General features: G+C 27.5%; 1 protein-coding gene across 2 annotated transcripts in view; it reads left to right on the forward strand.

Moving 5' to 3' along the window:
- Positions 1 to 2,816: 2,816 nt before the first annotated feature.
- Positions 2,817 to 24,922, forward strand: part of ps (RNA-binding protein Nova-1-like protein passilla) — a 95,686-nt gene continuing 73,580 nt past the window's right edge. Inside the window, exon 1 of one of the 2 annotated variants that reach the window (XM_067278211.1) lies at positions 2,817 to 2,981. In XM_067278211.1, coding sequence (XP_067134312.1) covers positions 2,861 to 2,981 — 121 coding nt within the window. In that variant the 5' untranslated portion in view covers positions 2,817 to 2,860. The remainder of the gene's footprint in view (positions 2,982 to 24,922) is intronic. The other variant, XM_067278212.1, reaches the window with a different exon arrangement.

Genomic DNA, 24,922 nt, shown 5'->3' on the forward strand with positions numbered 1-24,922 from the left:
AAATATACAGGATATCAAAGCATTAAATAAAAAGAAAACAATGCATATAAATAAACAGTAACAATTGTTTTTCATCACAAAATTTTTTGATAAGCTGATCAAGTTATTTATCTATTTTGACATTAAAAACTTTGAATTAAAAAATAATAATAATACAAATATTTTTACAGTTCAGCTTCTGTAAAAACTTCAGGATTATGACCGTAAGCACGCTTTTGCATACTTCCTGACATTTAGGACACGCTATTTAGAGGTTCGATACGCTTTGAACATTTTTCTATGTTACCCAAGCAAGAAATTTTTAGTGTATAAAAGGAACCTCCCTTTACATATATAAATTGTTTTAATTTCGCTTCGAATTATTTATAGAAAAATAAAAATCAAAGAAATTTCATATGACTAAAACGTATAACAAATATATATGTATATATAATTTAACAACTCCAGGAAAAACTTAAATAACAAGTTTATAGATTACCTTTAAGATTAAAAAATGATTAAAAGCTAGAATTTCATAAATAATTAATGTAATGCTTTGATTTTTATTTTCTATTCGCTTAAGTTATTTGTTAACAGAACGGAAGTACGTATAGACGAATATCGATATTTATAGGTTTTTACAATGTGATTGTAACAAAATTTCCTGTTTTATGCAGTATATCTTTTAATTAATAGAATAAGTAAGGAAAAAATTAAGGATATCAAATTTTCCGCAAAATTTTCCTGGAACTAGAAAATAATGTTATTGTCAAATATGTAAGATTTATTTCCTTTAATAAAATAATTATTTAAAAAAACGAATACACTTGCCTTCATTCGTATTATTTTGTAAGATTAATTTTTAATGAGTAATTATATTTAAAATTCTTGAAGGTATATATATAATTAATAAATATATATATATATATATAGGATAAATATTCTAATTTGATAATCGTTAATAAACATATTCATTTAATACTTAAATGCCATGTTTGTATTTTAATTATCGTTATCGGTTTTCTATCGTCTACAGACTATTTAATCCAGAAAAAAATTCAATATTCGTATTTTTCGAAAGAACAAAAGTTAATTAATTTAAAAATACACATTTATGCAAAATCTGAATAATAATACAATTTGAATTTATAATTTAAGGACGTTTACATTTTGAACTCTAAAAAAATAAAAATACGCGACTTAGAAAATAACACATTTGCTAATTAACAAATTATTGATATTTGAGAGTGAAAAAAATACAGTATATATATATATATATACATAATATGAACTATTTACTTATATTGAGAGAAACGAGGATCCATAAAATACGGAAAATATCAAATTTAATTAATTAATCTTTTAAAGATTTGTCGAGAGCATTGTTACTATTAAGAAATTTAATATTTATTTATAACGATATCTTTTTAGGAATGAATAACAAACGAAACTTTTATCGATTAAAGTCAATAATAAAAGCAAAATATGATATCCAAGATAAAATACTATCAAAGAATATTAAAATACTGAATTAAACAATGAACAAGAATGAATAATAAATGGAAATGGTATAAAAATAAAAATATTTTTTTATCGTCAAAATTGGAATTTATTCTGTATAATACAATCATATTAAAAAATAAGAGGAATTAAAAACAGAATATAGTATTTTAATATTATTCCTTTCAAACGACAGAATTACTATTAAATTCTGCGTAGTCTACGTGAACATTTACATGACAAAACTTACCAACCTTTTGCTTTAAACAGCACAGATAATTTTAAAGATGCGCAATTAGCCTTTACCGATATTAAAATTTGTTATATTTTGTTTAATATATTAAACAGATTTAATTATTATACTATCGATTATCACAACATAAATCGATATACCATATAGACTATCTCCAGTAACACTCGATAATGTTATTTATTTGATAATGATATAAATAACATAATCACTAATTCTTATTATCCAATGAATTATAAACAAATTATCATTTTAAATAGATATTTAATTTTAAAATTAACTGCAACGAACGATTTAGACATATATATTTATATATATATAAATTTGAATATGTAGGCTATATATTTACTTTTAAATTTACTTTTATAAAAAGTTAGAAAAAAAATAAATTTACAGTTAAACATGAAGAGCCATATCCAATAAATTTATTTCTTAACTATATTAATACGCAAGCTAAAACATGAACTAGCTACTTTTTTTTAATATCACCAGGCAATATCATTTCATGCATATAGTTATATATCTTTTTTTTTTCTTTTGTCAAACTAACCATTGTATTATTGATTTATTTTATATAAATAAATATACGTATACAATATAAAAATATATATATATCCTATAGGCTATATTTTTAGCATAAAGAATTTAAAGGAAACTAAAAGGAGTACATTTCTCTCTAGAGTATTTTTTTAGTATTCTGTTAAATAATTATAAAATAATAAAGTTAATTTGATCTATAACTTGGAAACAGAGGTATTATTACATAATTTTAATTTCAAATTTATTAAAGACCGGAATGGTACCCGTACATCCGAAGTATCTGACAGTGCAGCAACTCTTTAAAGAGAATCAATCAGGTCATGTGGCTGCGTGCGTGCAAACCACGTGTCAACCCCGCCGGCACCCAGAAACCCGGGACGAGATTACCGTATATAAATCTTTTATAAAAATACAGGATTTATAAATAATTTTTTATCATTTTATAATTACAATATTTGGAGATGTAATGCATGCTTAATTTTTATCTATATTACTTAAAATTTAAAGAATGTCTCCGGGTCGCGATCATATAAATGACGTCACTAGACAGCCTGGTGACATCACACTCGGCTCTACTACTGCTTTAAGAAGATGGCGACGGGTCTGGGAGGTGTGAATGGGTGTCCCGAATCAGAGATCGGAGATTCTAGGAAGCGGCCGTTGGATACCGAATTAGATATAGGGACAACTAAAAGATCCCATCATGGTGGAGGTACTGTATGATATTTAACCATCTCCGGTCTCGTAATCCGGAGTAAACAGATGGGATATAGGTGTGACGTGGGTTACCATATGACATTGCCTCTTTCGATCCAATGGACTGCTCTGGACTGGACGATGAAAGTCCAGGAATGATCCTGGATTTCTGTCGACCGAATGCAAGCAATGCTTCTAAGCCACTCCTATAATGCGTCTTTAGATTCCTACTTCTTACGAAGTGTTGAGGTCCTTGCCCGAAAGTCGTTTCGCAATCCTTTTTTTTTTTCTTCTTCCCTTTAAATCGTTTGCCTTGATTTTGTCCGCTTTGCTGAACTGAATATTGTCTCTTTTCCAAGGAATTGGAATGTGAACTTTTATTTCCTTTTAATGATTTTATTTATTCATATAACCTATTTCGTTTTCTACTCACTTGTGTTCATATTCAGCCAAAATTGAATCCAATCATATAAGGGAATTGTTCTGATTTCCTTATATGATTTACATTTTATCTTCAGACAAATAATTCTTAATTAAAAAAATTTTTTTGACAAAAATTATATTCAACTTTTTTTCTATTACTTATCTAATTTTTTATATATTAAATTGTTGCTTTAATCAAATTTCAAACATATATCTATATATATAATACATTTTTATATATAATACAAAAGAATTTACTAAAGTTAGACCTTAAGTTTATCTTTTACAATTTTTTTGAGTTTATTCTCATAAAGCAGAATTCAGAAATGGGTTGCTCTTGTGGATGTATAATAATGTAGTAGTATTGTGTATATAAAATAATGAAGTCTTCTAAATTTTATTGTATAATAATAAAACCATCATTTTTTTAAAAATAGTGGCACATTTCAATGTAAATTTGATGATTGCATTATATTTTAATACTATTAAAGTACAAATATGGCAGATAATCATTTCTTGATAATTTTAAGCTCATTTTTTTTTTCTTTTTTAAATAAATTTTTTCCAATTAAAATTCATGGTTAACTTTAACTATAATATATTGAAATTGCTAGGATTTTCTTGTCTATTTGTAATAATTTTTAAAAACAAATTGTAAAGGAATTGCAAATATTAGATGTTTAAGTTTACATGACTTGGTTTTTAAATAATAATATAATATTATTTAAAAATAGATTGGTTTTTAAATTTCAAAGGATTATTGTTTTTCATTTTAATTTATCATTTGAACATACTTGTACTGATCTGCAAACTTCAATTTAAATATATTTATATCTACCATAAATTAATAATTCAAAAATAATTATAGATTTTGAAGTAGCATTATCAAATTGAGTAAAAGTTGTGTTAATGTATTGTCATTGTTAATTGATATCAGGAACTATTAAAAAATATTTTGGATGATTTGTTAATTTATAAATTTTATTTTTTGCTCTAATGCAATTGAATATGATGGTTTAATGTTGAAATATTTTTTATTACAATGCTTTTTTTTTTTTGTTTGAAATTTGGAAAATATTGATATTGTGATGGTAGTGTCACAAATTGGAAAATGGAAGTGGATTATGTGATTACATATATTTTTATTTCTCTATATTCATAAATACATAGGTGAATAAGCTATTTGATCTTTTTAATATAAATATCAAGTGAATTATTATTATTCATTTTTAATAAACATTGATTACACAAGTTTAAATGATCAACTTTTAGAAATCAATCACAATACTCTATGAACATTTTTATGAAGAAATTAACAAATATATCATGTAATTTAGGTTATAATTGATATAAATTTAACAAGAGAAATGATGATTATTCCTTTTATTAAGAAGAGATTAAAAAGGGATATGCAGATTGAAAATTTTTATATAATTTTAAAACAAATACTATATTCTAATTATATACATTTATTACAAAAAGTGTAGATGTTATTTAACACAAATGTTTTTAATAACAATAAACATTTTTTTCAGTGTTGCAGTATCCATAATTGTGAAAAGATGAAGATTAATAGAAAATGAAAAATATCCAAATTCATTTAATCTATTCAATATCTTTTAAATTCTCTTTTTACATTATTGTATGTGCATTGTATTGAAAAACTGTTCTGTAATAGTTAAGTAGATTTTATGAAATGAATTTTGTCAAATTTTATAGTTTAATTATATAACAAATATACTGTATTTTCATATTGATAAATTTGTATTATACAAAATATACATATTAGAATATAGTGATTGTTTATAGAGGTATTGAGTATTACTGCTTGTTCTTGTATTAAAAATTTCATAATTCATACCTTTTAATATTTATGAACATTGATAGAATAGGTGGTATTCTATTAATAATAGAATATTCCTAATTAATTAACAAAACTGCCAACTTTGAAGCATTTGATTTATTAAAAGAAAGATATTTTCTCCTCTGTCTCATCTGTAGTTACTTGTGAAGTGTTAGAACAGTTACAAATTACAACTTTTTTCAGTGTTTTTATATTTTTTAAAATTTTGAAAGCATTATAATTATATATCTGATATATAGTGACTTTGATGTAAAATATACCTGTATACTACACTTTGCATCAAAAAGTCAAATTTTAGTAAATCAAACATAATGACTTCAATCTTTCCATGCTCATTATTATAATCACATAAAGCAATAATTTGCTATTACAGCATATATTAAGCAAGCTTCATGATATAAATCTTTTAACAGTACAACAAAGATAAAGTAGTAATAACTATTACGAATTTGTACTATTAAGAATTGCACAGAAGTAAGTAACAAATGCTTCTGTGCTATTTATCATCTTTATATACAACCTAAGCATTTGGTACATTTTATCTTTTCCATTTAATAATTTTTATAATTAATTCTATTAATTCTCTCTTTTTTTTAATTAATGGCCATTACTGAATTCTATCTTTATGAATTAGATTTTCGTGTCTAGTTCAGGTCCTAGGCAGGAGGTCCAAGAAAGAGGTCCAAAGGTAAATTTGGACCTCTTTCTTGTATACTTAATAACTGTATATAACTAAATTTTAAATGAAGCAATTGCACTTGACATCAATTTTAGTTCATTAATTTTTTATTTTAATTTGCAAATTATACACTTACACCATCCTAAACAGGTCAGAATGAGATCAGAAAATGTATCTTCAAATAGCATGGCAAACTCTTAAGAGCAAATTCTCTTATTACTTCATCAAAAGAAAGCTTTTTGGTAATTTCTACTCCCATAGACTCAGACAATATTACAAGTGAATTTAAGTATCTCATTGTGCTGCACTTTTAGTTTTCATTCTTTAAAACTGAAAATGACCTTTCTCCACTAGCATTACTTAAAAGAAATGTAAGATAATGTTCAGGAAATGAACAAGTTTGGAAATGTGGTTCTGATCCAGTCTGTGTTGAGCTTGTAATTTCAACTGGATTAGGAATTTTCTCCTCAAAACAAACTTCACAAATTGCTAAAGTTTATCTTGAAAGCTCAGTTTAATGTTGGTTTTTTTTTTGTAAATTGTTTTACAAAATCCGACTACATAAATAGATTAGCATTTGGATAATTTTGAAGAATGTAATAGCACAAACATTAATTTTCATTTCCTTGCTGGGCCTGCTGACAGATTGAGGTATTATTAAAGAAAATATACAATAAGGCAGACATTTTTACAAATGACATCTTTACAAATATCATTTGTAAAAATATTTAATGATTATTTTTTGTAAAACAGTTCTAGTCATATTCTTTGTTTTTTACATCTTCCTGAGTCTTAGGCACATGCCTAGTTTGCCTAATGATTAAAATAGCACTGCTTATTTGTTTCTAATTCACTTTACTATGTTTTTGTTTTTGGTCTAATATGTAAGTCTTAGTGTTTTAAATTTCTTCAAACTTCATTGATAATTTTTTAGTTTTACTCATACTATGAATTATTTGGAAGTACTTCTAACATAAACTCATTTGTTTTGTTTTCTTCCATGCTATTGCTAACGAGTATATATTTAACTCTTTCCATTTTTTTTTAGTACTAGTTTTTGAATTGTAGTAGAGAATTATTAAATTTTTTGATGTAATATCACCTTTTGATATCTAAATTATTTGGATGTTTTCAAGTTAAATTTGAAAATAAAATCTATGGATCGTTGTTTAGATAATTATTTTTACATTTTATATTTGGAGTAACATTTTACAAAAAATATTGTTTATAAAATATAATAAAATAAATGTCCACTGATGCTCAATTCCTCCTCTCCCCCCTTGTCTGACTTTGTCGAACTTATTGTAACACCTTAGAATACATGCAAATTTATTCTTTATTGCACGGAAGTCTATTCAATCTGGAGATTACTGTTCCTCAATAAATCAAAATAATTCAAAATTATTTTAACTATGTATTTTGTTTTTAAATATAAAATAACTAAACATTTTCAGTTCAATGAATAATAATATAATAAAAGACCTTAAATTATTAAGTTGTTTAGCAAAAATTTAAACAAAATTAAAGCTTCTTGATTTGGAAAAAGCCACAAAATTGACTAAGTGTTATGAGAGACTTACGGTGCGACTATGCAGATGCGAGCGAGAAGAGGCAAGACGCAATAAATATCAAAACCTGTCAGATATATGTGAGAACCAGAAATTTGCTCTCGCCGGCATTATTTCTCGCTTCTCACTTGTGCATGGTTTTCCTTTGTGAAAACTAAATCGCTTGCAACCTCTCGCTCGCTCTTTGTGTCTGCATAGTCACACCCTTAGGCCAACGTTTTGCAAAATTTTTATATATATACTGTATTTAGCTATTCTATTTATATCTGATTTTAAGCAATAGCAATATAATATATTCATATTTTCTACAAGATAGATAAAACATTTAACCCAGTTGTGAGAAACCTGTGGTTCATGAGGTCCTAATATGCTGTCCTGAGGCTTTGGCAACAATTTTATATTTCTGCTTTTTGCCTTGTGCCATTATGCAACTCTAATCAAACAGATTTTTGTGATAAAGAACATTCAAACTAAAACAATGAGACCAGTAAAAAGATGAGAATAAACTATGTAAACTTCTAACTAATAGGGGATGAAGGTTATCTAAGTTTATGAAAACCTAAGTTAGTGGATGTTTCTTTGATGATGTGGAAAGTGAGAAGTTGGATATACAGTATAGTAATTTATTATAATCAGCTCTATGCAGTTTTCCTGAGCTTTAGGTTAGGTTATACTGTTGAATTTATTGTGTTGGAAATGAATTCAAAAAATTTCATGACAGTAGAATATACAGCAATGTACAATTATTAGTAATTTACTGACTACAGAAATATAATACATGGTATCAGAGACTTTCAGATGTTGAAAGCATTCATTAATTATAATTTTGTTATAGTTACATTAATTATATTATAATTTTTCTATTGTCAAGAAATTATAAGTTACTGTAAAATGTTTTAAAAAAGTGTCTGAGATAGCAAAGGGTTTACTGTATTATCAGTTTGCATATCATTAGCATATATTATTTTAATACCTTGTAGCTGGAGGTTATGGATTATGGCAGTACTCAGCAGGCTCAAAGCCTGTAGCTCTATAAGAAAAAATGCATGTAGTTCTCCAGAAGCTTAGGAAGTTTACATATAGTCTGCATTCAGAAAAGGTTGATTACTGATTTAAATTGTTCATACAATGAAGTTTCCATTTTATATTTAACACTCCACTTTGGTTCCATTTTATTCACGTTCTCCCAAACAATACTATCTTTTGGAAGAAAGTGACTATCATTATTTAAAAGATCAAATCTGACCAAGTATGCATATACATTAGAAATACAGTATTTAAGTAAAACCAAAAAAGGGCATTCTATTAATTACTGATAGACTTATAAATTATTATTCCTATAGGTATATCTAATTTAAAGAGAATGCTTTGTAGCTTAATACTTTTTTATTTTTAAGTTTGTTTGCTCTATTATGTATTTAATTATATTTGTCATTTTAGTTGTGATTTTTAGTTTCTGTTCATTATTTTTCTTATATATATATATCTTTAAATGTAATGTTCACATTTTAGAACTTTTTGCTTCCAACCTGAAGATGACTCACTGAAGCAATCAAAAATGTTAGCTTTTAAGTGTAGTTACTGGTTTAAAGTTTTTTCTCAAAATAATCTTGCATCAATGATGATATCATGTTGTTATAATATAAAAAATATTGATTTTATTCTAGATATTACATTCTATAGTAAATTTTGTGCAGTTTAGATATTTTATAAGTAATTAAAAGTAAGAGAGTTTCATTTCATAAATTATGTTAAAATTGGCAAATAGATTTTTTATCTAAATTTGTTTTCCATCAATATATAATATAGTCTGTCTATGGAAAGAATTAACTTGGATATTAAACAATGAGCATCAGCCATTGACAATGTGGTAAGTTCCTTCCAGTTTCTTTCTCATTTGTTAAATACGTCATTGTCATTATAAACAGTGTTATGAAATTTTCACATTCTGATATTGGAATGAGAGGAAGTCCTTTATAGTATTTGTTAAATGCATGATTCTTTAGTTAATACATGCTATAAGAAATTAACACAATTAATGGAAAATGTTCTTCTATCTAGTGAGAGAAAATAAAATTTACATATTTCCTGGCATATTAAGCAAAAAGTGCTGACATCATTAGGGAGGGAATGTGCTGATTGGTTTAACGGCATCAGGCGTAAAGTTGATCTAAAGTCAATTCTTTCTATAGACAGACTATAGTAAAATAAAATATTCCATTTTAGTCTTTTTTAAGGTTAATTTTATTATATATAAAAGATATTGAATAAGTCTTTAGATTTTGAACAATTATGCATAAAATTTAATTTTGGTCTTTGAATTGTTGATTTTGTAGTGTATTTTCGATTATGTGCAGTCAGGTATTTTTTTTCTTAGTTTCATTCATGTAATTTTAGTGAGATCATAGAAATATCCATTCTTTTGATAATATCTTTGTAATTATAGTTTATTAAATAATAATTTTGTTTGCAATTATATCAAAGTAGATAATTCATTTTGCTTGCTATGCTTTTATATTTATTATAATTAGATTTGAGAGGTAAATGTTTTAAGAATAATTTAAATTTTATAGAATTTTCTTTTTAATCTAAACATTTAAATGATAAAAATGTTTTAGAGAAAACCTAGTTGCATTCATTTTACTTCATAGGACTTATATAATGTTTTTTATTTTATTAAAATGAATGATAATGAAAATGTAAATAAATAAAAGCTCAAATATATATATTTAAATTGGTTTTCAAGTATAGTTTTCTTTCTTTATTTTATTTGAATTATTATTAATGTAGTGTTTGATTTGATAATTAAGAACATTTTATGTTCATATTTAATTTTTAAGTTGCATTGGAAAGTGACTAAAATGTCAAATTGTTTGCTGCTTCCAAATTTTAAGACTTTTGTGATGATAATTATAGTTAATGCAGTTTTTAAAGTCTCTCTCTTAAAATGAGTATATCAAGATAAAATTAATTTTAACAGCTTATATTACAGTAATGTTTTCACAAAAATTAAACTAGTTTGAAACAACACCAGATAACATTTTAATAAATAATGCATTGTATTATAAATTCATATGATTGAAATAAATTTTAATTGAAATGAAATGAAACTGAAAATAATAAATATATAATAAATATATAATAAATATATGAAAATATAAATAATAATGATATATTATTTCAAACTTTTTAGTTAAGAAACAATGACAAATAAAATAGTACTTTAAATAAAATTGAAAACTTAGGCTAATGAAGGTAAAATGAGAATAAAATTTCAAAAGAAAAAATATTGAAACTTTTGAATATAGTAACTTAAAATTTATGCAGCATTTTTCTAAAATACATTAAACAGAATATTTATTTGGATTTTGTTAGGCATATTAGAAATAATATCCATATATTGCACATAAATGCAGTAGAAGTTTGATTGGGACCAGAATGGTGTATGATTATTGAAAAGCCAAATTACTGGACATTTTTATATATTCACAAAATTCAATAAGCTATATATGATCTGAATGTTACAGATATTGTACACTTTGTACCAGTGCACACTGCTGTATGCTTCAGATTTCTTTATGCACTCTGCAGCATTTAACACAAACAAGATGCTATAACAAAATGACTTGGTTTTCTTGATCACATTGCTGTCAATTCCACAGTTGGACTCTTGATTTGTACTAATGTGCATGGCTATATTTCCTCTATTTTTTCCTGAAACAAATTCTGATTTGCAAAATACTAGCATGCTGGATTATTATGGGACAACTCCAGGGGCAGTATTCTGGTCACAGTGTCTGGTCTCTCGTCTTTCACAAGCCGGTCGCTGATTGGCTAATCATTCACATGTGACCGGCTTGTGAGAGACGAGAGCCCAGAGGCAGTGACCAGAATACGGCCCCAGAAAATTTGATACTTCTCAGAATGCTAGATTAGCAAACTTCTACTTTGTAATTTAGAAGATAAGTTTCATTTTAAAAAATATTTTATATACCTATTGCAGAATCTTTTAAATAGTTAGTTAGAATCTTTATTCTAGTAGTGAAATTCTATTAAAATCTAGCAAGTATATGTATATGGTTTCTTTTAGTTGATGTATTCACATTAAACTTTTCTGTTGTGTTTATTTGCTATGCTTTGTAAGTTTATTGGTTGATTTTAAGAATAGTAATAATCTATGATAACACTGTAAACTTCATAAAATTTATGAATTCAATATATTTTTTTATTTCACTGTTTTAATAAATATTTACTCTATCTTTAAAATAAAGTTCACATTGACTTTGAACTAAATTGAAAAAGTGCTATTTTGCAAGATCTATACTTAAACTAGCATTATTTAGCAATTAACATCAAACTAATACTTAAAGAAAATTTTTGTCTACCAATATAATTAAATTTTATTTAGCATTAGTAGATAGTTTTCTTTTATCAATTAAATGTTAGTGTGATATTAAGTATGAAACATACAGCTACAAGTAGTTTAAGTATGGATCCTGCAAAATAACACTTTTTTTCAATTTAGTTTGTTGTAGATCTGTATAGATTAATATCTCTGACGTCATTTTATCAATATATTGACAGTATTCTTACTGTCTTAGATACACAGTATCATTTTTTGGTTTTGATTTAATAAAATCTGTCTTTTGGTATTAAGGTTTTTTATTGGTGACAAAATTAGTATGTACTTTCAACATTTCATTGATGTCTTCATCAGGCAAAGTAGAGCACATTTAAAAATATCATTAATGCATTCATTTAAAATAAGATGGAATACATATTTAAACTTACAAACATTAAAATGTAAACATAGATAAAAAATGGGATATCCTATTTGGATAATGGAATGGAGTATATTCCATTTTTTGTCTACATTTGGATTTTAAAATACACATTTCAACTTAAACATTATCTTATTATAAACAAATGAATTAACAATATTTTCAATTGTTCTGTTTTGTCTAAAGAAGATATCAGTGCAATGTTGAAAGTATAGTACTTGCCAATATTGTCACCAGTAAAAGAACCTTAATGCTGAAAGATGTTATCTGTTTTTGTTTGATTATTGGCATGAAGTGTATTTATTTTTAAGCACTACACACAAAACTAATGTCTAGCAGAAACTACAAAAATCTACAGAAACAAATGTTTTACCTGTACTGTGAATGATCATTGTCAGGCTAAAAGACTTTTGGAGTTCAAATGTAGCAGTTACATATGTCAGAAGACTGTTTGCCCTTTATAAGGACATTGTGAAAAATAATAACTTTTGCTTAGCTTTCAGAAGTCACTCTGTTTTCACTCCCCTCTGAAATGCTAAAGACTGTCCTGATATGCACCTTTACCCTCGGGTATCTACACTATTTGCATTATAAATCAGACCCAACTGCAACTTGGGAGAATACATGAGTACTATAGGATAACCATTAAACATCTGCTTCAAAGAACATCATGCTTCTATCATTACAGGGCTTGCTACTACAGCATTAGCTACCCATGCCACTGACCCCAACACTGAGGTGCATTTCAACCAAGCATACCTCTCATAAAAAATGGCTTAAATATTTACAATAGTTAGAAATTTATAAGGCAGCTAGAAAAAATGCTGCTATCAACTTTAAATATGTAGGCTCCTTCCCCATGTGGAAGTCATTCCATGACTTCAGTCTTGCAACCCTTTCCCAGTGCCTTTTTTAGCATGTGATGGATTGGATTGTAATCACCATTCCTGAAAAATTCTTCTTTTCAAACTATCTAACAGTTGCACTTTAATAATTTAAATAGTTTATTCTTTTTAGTTTAAAAGCTGGTTTTCTATTTTATATAAGCTGCTGTTAAAACTTAAAAATCTTAACTGAAGTTGAATCAAAATGAGCTAAAAATGTTTTTAAAATAGTAATTAAGTTTGGTAACCTAAAATGGCAGAATGGTCAATATTTGTTTAGTTTTTCTTATTAAAATAGACTGGTCATAATTAGTGATAGGGTCAGTGATATGTGCAAATAATTGATATGAACTTTATGTTCAGTAATGTGTGCAGAAATGCAATCAGTAACTTGTTAACTGCATCTTCATTAAATGAAGATAACTGATTATCTGCTGGTTTAGAAACATATTTCAAAGATCTTTTTTAAGTTCTTTAATCCCTACAGATTTTCAATACAATTTGAATAATTTGGCTAAAAAAGAAAATTTCCTTACTCCGCTATCATTTGAGAAATAATGCAGCAAAATTTAATTAATCCAGTTGTCACTTTATCCAAACAATTTTTTAAAAAATATTGAATTGAAAATTATATAAATAAGGTGAGTGATTCAAATCATTTTTGATTTCATGATAAATTTATGTAATATAATTGCATCTTTTCAATTCATTAATTCAACAAATTATCCATTTTTGAAAAAATTACCAGTAATCTTAAAAACTGTAAAGAAGCTAAACAGTTCAAGGAGACAGTAATTTATTCATACTAAATGTTTTTTGAGATGTCTCATCATCAGATACATGAGACTTAACATCTCAACATTTAATCTGAATTAATTGCTGCCTCCTAAAACTGTTTAGCATCTTTGTGGTTTTTAAGATTAATTTTCTGATAAGTGATAGTTACCAATAACAGTTATTATTGTGAAACAATGAAGGTTGGTTTTTGTATCAATTAATATAAACACTACAATAGTGTGGTTGAAATTATGGGATGATCTCAATTTATTTTTTAACCACTTACTATTGAGAACTTAGTGAATACTTACTGTTTTTGAAAAGATGTTTTAATAATTATAATTTTATGAATAGATAGTTGACTGTTAAAAGAAAAGTTTTTATAAATGTGCAGAAAACTAATTTAATTTTTGTTGTTTGATAGTATTCCATATTCTTTAGTGACATCATCTTTTCTCTTTCACTTTTTAATCAAGTTCATGTTTAGCTAAAAAAGTTATCTTTTAGCTAAACATAAACTTGTGTATATTCCATATATAGACATAGTAGAATTAAATAAATTTTAAATAATTCTTGTTTGGAACATTATATTTAAACTTTAAAGAATTCTATTTAAAAGTGTCAATCCTGAGGATGGGCTACATAAGTAGCCGAAAATGTTAGATAAATTAAAAATATTTGTTGGAATAGGTTTTCTGTCTATATAGTAGGATTATTTAGCTGTTTTTTACAATCTAGAATTAATGTCACTAAAACTGAAATATTGGTTTGTTCATATCTTGTAATTAATAGAACATATCTATTTTAAGGAGTCTGTAAACTAATAAATTACATTCCACTTTTTGAGTTTCATTCTTGAAATATGGAATATATTAACTTCAAATTATCAAAATTTGGTACTAAAAAATTGAAATTAACTGAATATTTTCAGCAAGTTAAGTATGATTTTTAAGAAAATATCAGTTACAGTTTTAGTTTATCTTAATTATTAACTATATCATAATACAGTCTAATTAATCAGATTTGAATATACTTAGGATGCCTGGCAAGATATAATTGTATAGATCATATTCAGTTTTGCTCATATAAATCCATCAATATATTTGATATTTTATGTCTTGTATTTCAGAGTTATGGTTTAGATTTGCACTCTAATGATTAATAAAATAATCAGTCTGGTAGGGGAGAAAGCTCTTCCTATTTGTTGAGATTAATGAAGTTTTACTATATATATATTACTCATTTTGTCATTTTTATGCAATATGATGATGATAATTGTTGCCTCATATAACATTCTATTATCGTCATCATCAATGATATTTTGCATGAGCTATCAAAATGTATTACCTCTTTTTGTCCTAATTCATAGTATAAAATGGTAAATATTCAATGTGGGATGAATAAAAAAACTAAAGACAGATATTTCAATTTTGGGGATGTAAACTTTACAATAGTATCAAAATGTTGGATGTAAACATTAATAATTTGGCTTTAAAAAAAGATGCACACATTGTACACTATCATTCGGAAGTAACAAACCATATTTCCTTGATTTTAAGGCATACCATAAGTTCGTAAGCTTGTATCTTACAAGAAGTTAGAAAAATAAAACAAATTTCATAACAAATAGAGCTGTTAAACATTACCTATGTTTCAGTATAAACCAGTTCTGATTCAGTATTAAAGAGAATTACTTGTTTTAATTGGTAGTTATTTATTTTAATGTATCATAATGTCATCTCAAAGATATTTTAAACATCCAAATGGAGTTTAAATTAAAGACTCTCTATCATTTGAACTGATATATAGTTCAATATATCCAAAAATGTATTTGTCCATAATGCACCACATGACGAATTTGCAATGACTGCTGATTAGTTGTTTCAATTATGAATATAAGACATCATCAGTTTTAAGTTGACTTCTATTTCAGACAAGCGAAAATACTAAAAAAAAAAAGTGCATTTTGCAATTGGAGAAATATGGTATAAGTTTTTTTCTTACATTCCTAATTCTTTACATAAGTGCATTTTTAACAGAAAAATTTTTGATTTGTGAATAAGCCATCAAGAAATTGACTAATGTTTATGAACGGATTTGGATTTGACTGTTGTTAATAAAATTTAACTAAGTTGCATTTCATTATGATTAGTCTTATATTTTTTGTTTATCAAAATGTAGTTATTTAAGCAAAGAACTAATGATTCCTTTTTTAGATATTTTCTTAGAGATTTAAAATAAAGTAATGCAAAGATTTGTTCTTAGTTTAAAAAAAGTATTTGTTGTTTAGTATTTTTATGCATGTTTTTGTCTATTCATATCCTATTTGTTTGAAAATACACATTATAAGACATCTTTTGAAGGAAACTGTTATAATAAAGAAATTAAATTATCAGAAACTAGACATTTATTGAATAATTTATATTTTTTATGATTTAAGTTTCCTCATCAATTCAAAGAGAAATATTAAAATCTTTAAACTTATTTAATTTTGCAATAATACTTTGCATTTTATTTGATACAGTATGAATTTTGGTAAAACCAAATAATATGTTACAGAATTAAAAAACATTTGTAACTTATTCAAATGTTAAGTGTTTTTTTTATTGACTTGGTGTGGCATTTAAAAAAAACATTTAAAAGAATATTACATAACAAGTAGGTTTTTATTCCTAATTAAGCTGGCTTTGTTTTTTATGAGGAGTTAATTTATGAATTATTTGATTGTTCTGTGTTTATTAATTTGAATGTATTTTTTTTTAGTTTGTTTGCTGGCTTTTTGATATTGACTTAGGGAAAGTGTGTGTGTATTTCCTTTGTTGTTGACATTTAATATGCCCATACTATTCAGCATGATTTTTGTAATTTCTAAAAAACTCACCTTTGATTATTTATTATGTAATGAAATGTTGTTTATTATCTTATGTTAAAAAAATAATAAAATCAAAAACTATTTTCTGTGGTTAAAATTATGCTATGAAAAAGGAATATTTAATAAATACAGTAGACCCCCCCCTATAACATGGTAGATACATTCTGTGTTATATGAATTCCGTATTGTATGAGTTGCTTAAATACATGAGCCAATCAAAGCCTGGCATGTGTGCAGTTTAGGGGCTACGGCTGTTTGAAAGGTTTTCTTCCATAAAATTAATCGATTCTAGAGTAATTTGACTCAACATTTCCAAAACACGTATAATTTTTTGGGAATAATCCATATAAACTATGCTATAAATAAAAAATTGTAGGATTACTTAGTGTGTGCACCATTCGATGACATCATTGCTTAAGCTTGTTTTCGTCGCGGAGCGGCTCATCGAACGGCGGGCGTGTTTCCTAATCAGTGAATTTTTTGCAGAAAAATAACTTAACTTTGGAGACATTATTAATATAAATATAATTTTTATGGCCATTAAATAATAAATGGTTTTTAGTAGGTCTGCTACTCGTTTAAACTCAATAGTTTGTGCAATGTCCTCTATTGGTCCATATTCGACCAATCCTGTCGCGACATAAGTCGGCGATGATGTTTTACCGTGTTATACGAACACAATCGCAATTTTTTTGCTGTGTTATACGAATCCATGTTATATGAACCTGTGTTATAGGGGGGGTCTACTGTACTATACTTCAAACATTTTTATTATTGCAAAATAATTTTTTCAGGGATAAATGAAAATTATACTGTCGTATTTAAGTGGAAAATTTTAAACAATTTATAAATCAAAAACTGGACTGATTCTAGTTCATATAAAAGCAATACCTTTATATTTAGTAAATTATTTTATGAAACAAATATTTTTATGTTTTTATAATAAATCATCATCATCTATTAATGTGCTTATACAAAGCTTGGTAAAATTAAATTTTATTGTATATTTGACTTTGTGTATTTTATTCTGTAGTATTGAATATTTGAATATATATGCTATAAGTATATGTAACTTGAAGATGACTTTTAAGTAAGCTGAAAATATTGTTTCATAAAATAATTTGCTGAATAAACGTATTACTTATACAAAATAATTTCAACAATTTTGAAACAAAAAAATTATATATTTTTAAAATATGCATATATTTATAAAATAACTTAATACAAAAATATTAATATATGCTATATACTAAAAATAAGTAGATAAAGAATACAAAAGTACCATATTTATTTAATAAGAAAATGTATTAATATTTATAGTACACTTTATAAATCATAAGTAAAAAGGAGAGTTTTACACATTTAAATTATATGTAGACATCAATGTAACTTTTTTGTTAATGAGTGCCTAGTGCCCGTTAAGGAGGTGGCACTGGAATCAGTTGAGACCTTATTAAGATGGTGGTCAGATGACGATGACAATAGTAATAAGTGATGATAATATCATCACAGAGAGAAATGATACAATTTAAAGGGACTTTTAGTACCATGAAGTACCACCTCTTGTCAGGATGCATGTGGCAATACTGTTGGGCACAGTCGTTTATGTTAACTTGTGACAGATTTGTTCAGATTTTGTAACTGCTGCTTCAGATCCTTCATACTGATAGATAATTGAAGCTGACATTTCACCTGATCCTACAAATGCTTGGAGTAACAAATCTGAAGACTCAGTAGGCCAATAAAGTGTGGCAATGTAACTGAGACATTCTTAGCTGTGTATGACTATGCATTATCTTGTTGGAAAGTGGTTTTTGTTACCTTGTTATAAAAGGAAACACATGATAATGTAGGATTTCTTGAACATACTGTTGTTCTGTTAATATCCCTTGTATCTCTCTGCAAACTGGACTGTTCTGTAACACAAAATATACAACAAAAAGCCTAAGTCTCTCCAGTAACATTTTAATGAAATATGAATATTTTCAAATTTGTATCTGTAATGGAATGTATCAAGTGGAATGTCTGCAAAATTCAAGTTTATATCATTAAAATTCGAATTCTGCATATTTGCACTCCCTGTTTGGTTCTGTCGTGTTTATTACCTTTTCAAATTTTTTGATTTTAAATTCAAATTCTGTAGATGTTCTGTTTGATTCATTCCATTATAGAATTTGTATCTTCAAACCTGATGAAGACCTCAGGAGGAGGTTGAAAACATTTGTATTTTGTTAAAATGTGTTACTGGATGGACTTGGATTTTTCTGTTGTGTATTTTGTATCCCTTGTACCACTGCAAGGAGCTCTCCAGACCAGCATGTCAGTTGGGTAGTATGCAAACAGCAAAGTAAATGTGGGATATCACTGGTGAACACTTCAATCCTAACATGGTTGTATGTTTCTAAACAAAACTGGGGTTTTGCTAAAAGTAATACAATGCCAATTTAGTAGATCATGCTTCTGTTGCAGCACCACTGCAAATGAAACTGGTGCTAATGGCAAGACACACATGCAAATTTGCCTCTGCTAGTCACCTGCCAATGGTGTAGGAAGAGACAGGGTTCTTTACTGAGGCTTTCACTTTTCTGGATGGTGGATAATGAAAGACATCTTTGAAACTGTTTGTGCTTGTGTTACAATAATCTCTCCTGGTTGTCTGTCTGAGGCTTTAGAGCTGCCTACCATGTATATGCATCTTTACATATTCACCCCCCAACACATATCTCAGTCAGGTCAGAACCACTCAGATTGCAGCAATGCAATGAAAAGGCCATCCTGTATCTCAAGGATATGATGGTACAGCACAATGGTGCAGTATTTCTCAAACACTGTCAGCTGTGCGTAATGTCTTTGGATGCATTATAAAGGCATGCCTAATAGTTCAAAGAACTCCAAATAATAGGTACACTGAAAGTTCTAAACACTGAACTTCTGCATGTGTTTTTATAGAATACTAGGGAGTGATTTTAAAGTCCTCTGTTGTCATTATTTAGCATGTGATTGGCTCTCCAACTGTAATCATTTACATATCTGTTTGTGATATAAAATTGTCCAATTACTGCATATCCAACAACATTGATACTACACCGGAGTAAAGTAAACGAACCTACCATAGAGCCTGTTACTGGTGTGTGTCTTCTAATAAACAGATGTTATGAACGTTTTCGAACTCTCAGGTTCTTCAGGTAACTAATAACTCCTGAACGAATGCAACTCAAATTAAATTCAATTGGAGCACCAGTCAGAACTCTATCGCATGGATATTGATAACATCATTCAGGCATGCGCCCCTTTAACAGCTGTAGATTATCGTAAGTTCTTGTCTACGAGTGCCTGCCAGGCTGTTGACAAGGTGATTTCATCCTTATGGTTAATGCAATTACCATCTTTGAGTGTAGCCATGCAGATTTAAATAGCCTCTATCCATCTAAGATGGTGTATGTGTTACGTAGTGTGGATCACCTTCACTTGCTTGAACATTGGTTCTACACCTGGGTCTGAGGCGTAGATGGTTAGAGCAGAGGTGATCCTCGCGTGTAGAATATTTGCTGCATGTTCTTTCATTCTCACTTCTAGGGAGTGCTTGGTGGATCCTATGTAGACCAGGCTTCTGTCCCATCTATGGTCCATGAGTGGGATGGTGTTCACACCTGGGAGCCATTCTTTGTTGGGGGGTGTCTTTTCCATTCCATAAAATATTGTAGCACATCTTCTATAAGCGATGCGAATATTCTTTTTCTTAGCTATCGCAGAGTATAGCGATTTAAGGTACGGATTGTAAGTAATCGGGATGATAATGGGTGGAACTTTGTTGGGTGCCTGGGTTGGGTCTAGTTTTTGGCAACAGTGCCATCTGCGGATCAATTTACGTGTGATGGCAGGATAACCATGTTCTTTGGCTACATGTTCAATACGCCTCAGCTTGGCTCTGAGAGCTATCTGAGAAGACAAGTATGTGTAGGCCCTCTTAATTAAGGCGTTAAAGGCTGCCATTTTATAACGGGGAAGGTCACATGACCCTGCCGGTATATATAGATGTTCCGATCCCGGTTTACGATATACTTCCGTGTGGATTGCTGTTTGTTTGAACTTGATGTTAATGTCAAGGAAATGTGCCTTGGAAGCATGAGCCTGGTCTATCTCTAGGGTCAACCCATATGGGTTATTGTTGAATGAATTGACAAATGCTGATATGTTTGGCTTTACCCTCCATAGGATGAGAATATCATTAATGTACCTCTTATATAGTACAATGTTGGGTAAATGTTGCAGGATGATCTTAGATTCTAACTGTCTGACCACCGTAGAACCAATGTTCACTCAAGCGAAGGTGATCCACACTACGCAACACATACACCATCTTAGATGGATAGAGGCTATTTACATCTGCATGGCTAACTCAAAGATGGTAATTGCATTAACCATAAGGATGAAATCACCTTGTCAACAGCCTGGCAGGCGCTCATAGACAAGAACTTACGATAATCTACAGCTGTTAAAAGGGTGCATGCCCGAATGACGTTATCAATATCACACGATAGAGTTCTGACTGGTGTTCCAATTGAATTTAATTTGAATTGCATTTGTTCAGGAGTTATTAGTTACCTGAAGAAGAACCTGAGAGTTCGAAAACGTTCGTAACAGTCTGTTTATTAGAAGCACACCAGTAACAGGCTCTATGGTATGTTTGTTTTCATTTATAGCAAAATAAACTGACTTTTTCATAAATGTTATTTGGAGGGTAAAGGTTTCATAAAATAAAATAGTCATAAACTGAAAGTTTTTTATTGATTAAATACTCTTTTACATATCTCATTCCAACAGATTCTTTTTGAATCATACAGAAGTATTCTTAGTTACTTTTTAGTTTATTAAATTTAAAATTTTTTTCACTTATGAAATTTTTGTTTGTTTTGATGAAAATTTCTGTTGTTAACTGCAGCTTCCATAGACATATTTTTGCCAGATTGTGTTTCATGTCTCACTAGCATTTTTAGTGAATGGTAACTGTTGTCATCTTTGCAGCAAGTATGAGTTTGTTTGAACGTATTTCTCTATTCCCGACATGTTTAGCTAAGACATGCATTACATGTTCTTTTTCATTGCTTTTAATTGACTAACCCAGCATAATTCCAGGAACTTTTTGAAGCTACCTTGATGTTTAATATTACTAATATATACAAGTTTAAATATGGTTATACACACATTTATTGAATGTTATTTTTTCTATTAAAAAGCATTTCAATATAATGTTTATGCAAGTAATTATATATGTATAAAATTACTTGCATAAATGTATAATTATATAACAAATTTTTATATTAAAGAAATGAAATTTTAAAGTCATTTACATCCTAACATTAATGATTTTGACTTGTTATGACAGTTTTAAATTCCATGTTTCTAAAATTCTATAAACTTTGATATATTAATGTTTTCATAAAAGCAATTATTAAATACATAATTTACAATAATGAATAATTATCTATTTGATAAACAGTTTAAAACTAGTTCTTCATGATAATTTTTTTAATAAAATGTTTAGCATAGGTACAGTACTTCAAAGGTAAATTTCTATTTCTAAACTAATTAACTTTTTCAAAACTGACTAAACATTTTTTTGAAAGTTTATATATTTAACTGATTTGATATTTATACATACAGTATGCTGATAGAACATGATTAATTTTTTTTAAAGTTTTATTTTAAATGTAATTTTTTTTAGTAGTTGCACATTCTTAAACATTTAATATTTGATCTAATTATTCAATATTTACATTGTGTAGTCTCATTGATGATTATATTAAAATTAAAGAACTTAAATATTTTTTGGTTGAACTATTTGTATTATGTTAATATTTAATTTTTAAATGAAAAATCTGAGATTAATTTGAAAAACACTAAATGATCAATAAGTAAATAATTAGTCTTAACTATTCACTCTTGAAAATTATTTAGTTTGATTAAATGGTCTTTAAAACTTTTAAAATTTCATTTACAGACGCATGTAAAAAGAAAATGTTCGAATGAAGAACAAAGTTAAAATACATTCTATACACAACAAGATTTAAAAAAAATAATAATGTGTGAAGGTTTCCAGAAATTTAAACATAAGTAAAATATCACAAAATGATTGATAGAAAATATTAATCAAACATACATTAAAATAAAATCTAAAAGTAAAATGCTAATCCAATAAAACAATGGAAAAGGAGGGTCAACTTCAGAAAAACTAAGAATGTTGCTATCTCAAAACCTTCTTTTGATCCAGCAGATTATCTACACTAATATATAAGGCAAGAATGTTTGTTTGTTTGAGATAATCTCAGAATCTACTGAACAAATGTTTTTTTAAGCTTTTTTGCTATCGGAAAACTTATTCCTTTCAGATGAATATAGGCTAAATACTATTTTTATATTAAAAAAAGGAAACAATGAACAAAAACGATGTTTTTTCCATGACATTTGTTTCATATTGTCATTTGTCAGATGCATTCAAGGTCAGTGCCCTTTGCCACTTGGTATGCTGTTTTAAACTTATCATTATATATTTTTGGTTTCAATTTGTACAGTTTAGATAATTGTGTATATGCTTTGTTTATGTTGTCTTGATCATTTGTTTCTTATAAAAATACTCTTATATTATCAGATACAACTGTAAGGAACTAATTTAGTTCTCTTAGATAAAACTAAACGTTTGTAAGTAGGCCTAGAGTATTTTTGTGTTTATTGTTTTAGTATCAGTCCTGTTGTACCATTATTTAAAAATATGAATTGGTTTTGTATTATAAGATATCTATCTACATAAATTTAGTTCTTTCAGTTACTTTTCAGGTGTACACATGGGTGAGTGAGCCTTATTGACATTAAAATGTCTAAAATAAAGTTGTAATTGTTATGAAATAGAGATCTCTTGTTTAACACATTACATTCCAAAAAAGTGCTATGTTATGCAAATCCATTTGGATCAATTCTATATAGATTTGCGTAACTATATGAAACAAAGGACTAATATAGAACATGGAGTTACGTTCCAGAAGTTAGCAAAAGTATACTATTTCTTTTCATTACTAAGAGAAATATGTTTATTAAAGCAATCAATAATTAATTAACAATTACAATTAAAAATACTGTATTACATGTTAATATTAATTTTAGTTAAACAAGGGCATTTTCTTTTTACAGAGTATTGTTGTCATCTCAGCTTTTTTATTGTTGCCGATACTTCTGATCAAGATCATTTTCATGTTTTTTTATTTTTATCATAAAAAATTTTTATGGATGACAAAATAAAAATGCATTATTAGTTGAAAATTTGTTATAGTAGGTACAATTGTTCAGTTGAATACCAAATGACTTTTTCCAGAACTTGTGTTTGAATACCGAATTGTTTGAGTACCAAGATATTGCTGTATTTCATTTGTCGTTTTACAAATGATTACTTACAACAGTTAAAAAAGTTTAATAGCACTTATCTAAAAATGTTTAAATAAACTTTGTATTTAGTAACGATTAATCTATAAAAACAACATAGTGGGTCTTAAAGGCTAAAATCTGAAAGCAACGACGACACCCGGTTGATAGGAAGAGCTAGGATGAGGAATAAAAACTGTACAATCAGTTTTCATTAAAGTAAACCTGACAACAGGCACAAAACAAATTGAAAATTTCAATATTCTAAAATCCCTGGGCAAATTTGAGACAACATGCATGTTTACTTGAATAAAAAATATCAAAAAATGTAGTTTACACTTAAAAATTGTGAAATTTTGTACAGAGGATTTCCCAGATTATGTAAAAGCAAAATTGGAAGCCTTGTTGTATGGGAGATATCCCCAGTTTTTAACCGTGTTGGAGCGAAACCATGTTCTTTGAAGGATACTCGTATATCCATACCAAGGGACCATTGGAAAGCTTATTACTTTCTGATGTACTATATGTATGTGAGCTACCTTAAAACTCATATTCTTCATTACTTTCTTCTGATTTTATCTTCCTTACAAACTCCCAAACCCTTTGACTAATCTGGACCAAATTTTGCAATAGTTACTCTCTGGTATCCTACAGGAAACATGGACTACTGTAAAACTTGGATCTTCACTTGTTTCC

Source organism: Centruroides vittatus, unplaced genomic scaffold (genome assembly GCF_030686945.1).
Source record: "Centruroides vittatus isolate TY-2023 unplaced genomic scaffold, ASM3068694v2 contig_796, whole genome shotgun sequence".
Classification (NCBI taxonomy): Eukaryota; Metazoa; Arthropoda; class Arachnida; order Scorpiones; family Buthidae; genus Centruroides; species Centruroides vittatus.